The sequence below is a fragment of the Sinocyclocheilus rhinocerous genome, unplaced genomic scaffold (genome assembly GCF_001515625.1).
Source record: "Sinocyclocheilus rhinocerous isolate Xijiao unplaced genomic scaffold, SAMN03320098_v1.1 scaffold19706, whole genome shotgun sequence".
NCBI lineage: Eukaryota > Metazoa > Chordata > Actinopteri > Cypriniformes > Cyprinidae > Sinocyclocheilus > Sinocyclocheilus rhinocerous.
In genome coordinates this window covers 8,263-11,479 of record NW_015637022.1, presented here as the reverse complement: position 1 = coordinate 11,479, position 3,217 = coordinate 8,263, and the positions used below count along the sequence as shown (strand labels likewise).

Sequence of the window (3,217 nt, the reverse complement as noted above, 5' to 3'; positions counted from 1 at the left end):
GTGAGTGAAAAAAAATGTGCTGCTTGCTTGGTGGCCATCAGTCAGACAGTTGCTCTAGAAGTCCCTCCAGCTCTTCAATCTCTTTGGAGACATCTAGAAAAGACATAAGATATAATATATAGGCAGTGATTGACATTAATCATCTTAAACAATATATAAAATGTTGTAAAATAAAATGTGATAAAAAATGTGCTGCTTGCTTGGTGGCCATCAGTCAGACAGTTGCTCTAGAAGTCCCTCCAGCTCTTCAATCTCTTTGGAGACATCTAGAAAAGACATAAGATATAATATATAGGCAGTGATTGACATTAATCAGTCATCTTAAACATCTTACAAGATTTTTATGAAGATGGTGTTGATGCTATTCTTTCTCACCCATCGATTTAGTTTTGCTGGTTTGTGACCTTGAGAGATCCATTGCTCTCTTTAGTTCTGATTCAAGAACATCCTTTATGTGGAGCTGCACAAAGAACAAGAGAAGATTCAGTTTAATCAGTGTAATCTTAATCTAAATCTAAATCCATGCTTGTCCTAATGAATGTGAGATCAGTACCTTTAAGTTATCACACTTTTTAAGCACTTCCATTTTAGCTTTGTTAAACATGTTTTGTTTTATCTTATCGACTGTGTTTATTAACAGGTTTCGCATTCTCTTCAAGCATCCTGGTCCTTTGAAAGCTGCAGCTTCTAAAATAAGCAACCGTATTTATTCATTTTCTTATTATCAAGAAAATAAGAATAAATTCTTGGATGTGTGTTTCATGAAATGCATTTTTGAATGGCTTTTTGATTATCCACAAAATAAAAAGTACAATTTACATGAAAATAGTTTGAGATTAATTGTAACTCTAATTCTAGCTTACGTTCATAGCAAGAAACCATTTCATTCACAATGCTTTTTTTGATTGATGAGTAGATGTCCTTCTTCATGTCAACAATGTATCTTTTGAGCGATGTTTTCAGTTTGGTTTCCTGTCAGAAGGGGGAAAAAACAAAAAGTAAAAAAACAAAAAACTTTCTGTGTTAGTAAAGACAAACACAGAGGAGCAGGGCTGTATTAAGGACAACTGAACTCGCCTCTGTCTTGATGAAGTTTTGAATGTAATGAAATATGGTAGATCTGCGGTAAGCAGCGTCACTCTGGATGATAGTGAATTTATCAATCTGTTCCTGCACTGACTTCCCTGTTTTTTCACTCATACTGAAACCAAAAGAAAACCAATTATGGTTTATTTTTACAACATGTTACAGATTATAAATGTAATATGATACAAGAATTACATAAAGGAAATTGTGATGGGAATGGCCAAATTCCCAAACACGCAGTTTCCTTTATAAATGTGAACTTACTCAGCTGTATCATGGCAAATGAACCAAATATTCGGACAAGAATGAATTCAATAGACGAGCAAATAATGTCTAGAGCACAGATGCTCAAGCCAGGGCCTGTGAGCCAGAGTTGGCCCGTGATTACCTATGATATGATTCACAATGCCATATCACAAGAGGAGGGGAAAATAATAGGGGGAAAAAAACATGCCATAGAAGCACATCTTCATTTCTCATATATATATATATATATTCAAATTCAAACAATAAATGGCATTTTGACAGTCTTTGATGTGGCATGACAGATTGCTGTATAAAAGCCTCGGAGAGCCACTTCTGGGACGCTTCAGAAACATCAGAAACAGCTTGAGCTGGTATAAACACAAGCATTGACTAGAGCGGCCGCGATCAGCACCGTAAATCAGCCCATTAGTTCGCTAGTGAAATGAAGTCTAGATAAGGGCATTTTGCTAAATATATTCTCATTATTTTTCTTTACCTCTTAGTGTTGTCTTAATTATTTAATGTATGTTTAAATTAATCTGTTAAGAAGCAAGTTATGACAGCCACTGTGTAATTGAATATATTTCAACAACAAATAGAAATTTTTAAATATTCACACAACATTCACACAAACACAATAAGACAGTCCAATCCTGACACACACACACACACACACACACACACACACATATATATATGTGTGTGTCGCAACTAAATTAAACCCAATCTGTATATTCCTAGGCACCGGTGTCATTTGCTGATTTATTGTTGTACATGTAGTTGGTCTGCATTTACAATCTTTACTCATGCTCCAATTTAATGTTAATAATTTGTAAACAAAATTGTCAACTATATTAACAACGTTGATTAAAAGTATGCAAACAGTTTTCATTACATTTTATTGTAAAACAAAAGAGGACTACAGAATGATAAAACAGAACTTACGAAAAAATCTGACAGAAATCTTCATCAATGTATTCATGAAGGTGTTTGGCCAATGTCTTGTTCAGGTTTAGAACTTTATCCCTGTTTTTCGGGCAGTGGCATCCACCCTTTCTGCACAAAGCTTCAAGGGTGTTATAGGCTATCTGTCCATTTATATTCAGAGTGACATAAAAAAAATTGGTTAAAAGGGCAAAAAAAAGAGTGGTTGATTATTCACAACAATTGAGTCACACTTACCGGCATTATAAATGCCTTTGTGGAAGCAACACATGATTGCACTGATTCTTCCACTCCCTTTGATAAACGTTGCTCCAAATCATTATAAATGTTGTCAAAATATTTGTCCAATTCATTTAATGCCTTCATTAGATTGTTTTCAAGTTCCATGCGGATTCTGTGTTTCGTTTCAGCCTAAAACACATCCATACAACAGCAGTGAAGTACAGAATAATATATTGGCAACATTCTGTGTCATTTTGATGCATACTGTTTTCTTGTCTGTATCCAGCTGGACACTTTGGATCAGAGACAGAACTCCCTTTGCTTCATTGACATATTCTCTTGTCAGTTCTCGATTAATGCTCTTGTTAAGGCTCCTCAGATCATCCTGCAGCTTTGGGATTTCTATAGAAGTGTGAGATGTGGATTCATTTGGTCAGTGCTTTGTCTGGCTCATAACAATTCTAAAATTGTGATTTAAAATTTGCAAGCAATTATAGAACAGACTTTTACTTTATGTATGGATTTTTGTGTCCTAATGACGTACTGTAATGTAGTACCAAGGAGAGTTTACCTGTTTCAATAGATTCCAGATTTAAACTGGTGTCGAAGAATGCTTTAGAACTTACAGTAAATACTTGAAGAAAATCATTGTCAGTGCTGAATCTTTTCTAAAAAAAAAAAAAAAAAAAAAAAAAAAAAAAAAAAACCAAAAAAAAAA

The 3,217-nt window shown here is 34.3% G+C and overlaps 1 protein-coding gene across 2 annotated transcripts in view; it reads right to left on the bottom strand.

The window, feature by feature from the left end:
* Positions 1-188: 188 nt before the first annotated feature.
* The window catches only part of LOC107748425 (nuclear GTPase SLIP-GC-like), a 6,654-nt gene continuing 3,625 nt past the window's right edge, over positions 189-3,217 (bottom strand). Inside the window, exons 10-18 of one of the 2 annotated variants that reach the window (XM_016563199.1) lie at positions 3,071-3,167; positions 2,765-2,901; positions 2,515-2,688; positions 2,278-2,420; positions 1,078-1,201; positions 864-972; positions 554-687; positions 376-460; positions 189-266 (exon numbers count right to left, since the gene is read on the bottom strand). In XM_016563199.1, coding sequence (XP_016418685.1) covers positions 211-266; positions 376-460; positions 554-687; positions 864-972; positions 1,078-1,201; positions 2,278-2,420; positions 2,515-2,688; positions 2,765-2,901; positions 3,071-3,167 — 1,059 coding nt within the window. In that variant the 3' untranslated portion in view covers positions 189-210. The remainder of the gene's footprint in view (positions 267-375; positions 461-553; positions 688-863; positions 973-1,077; positions 1,202-2,277; positions 2,421-2,514; positions 2,689-2,764; positions 2,902-3,070; positions 3,168-3,217) is intronic. The other variant, XR_001640932.1, reaches the window with a different exon arrangement.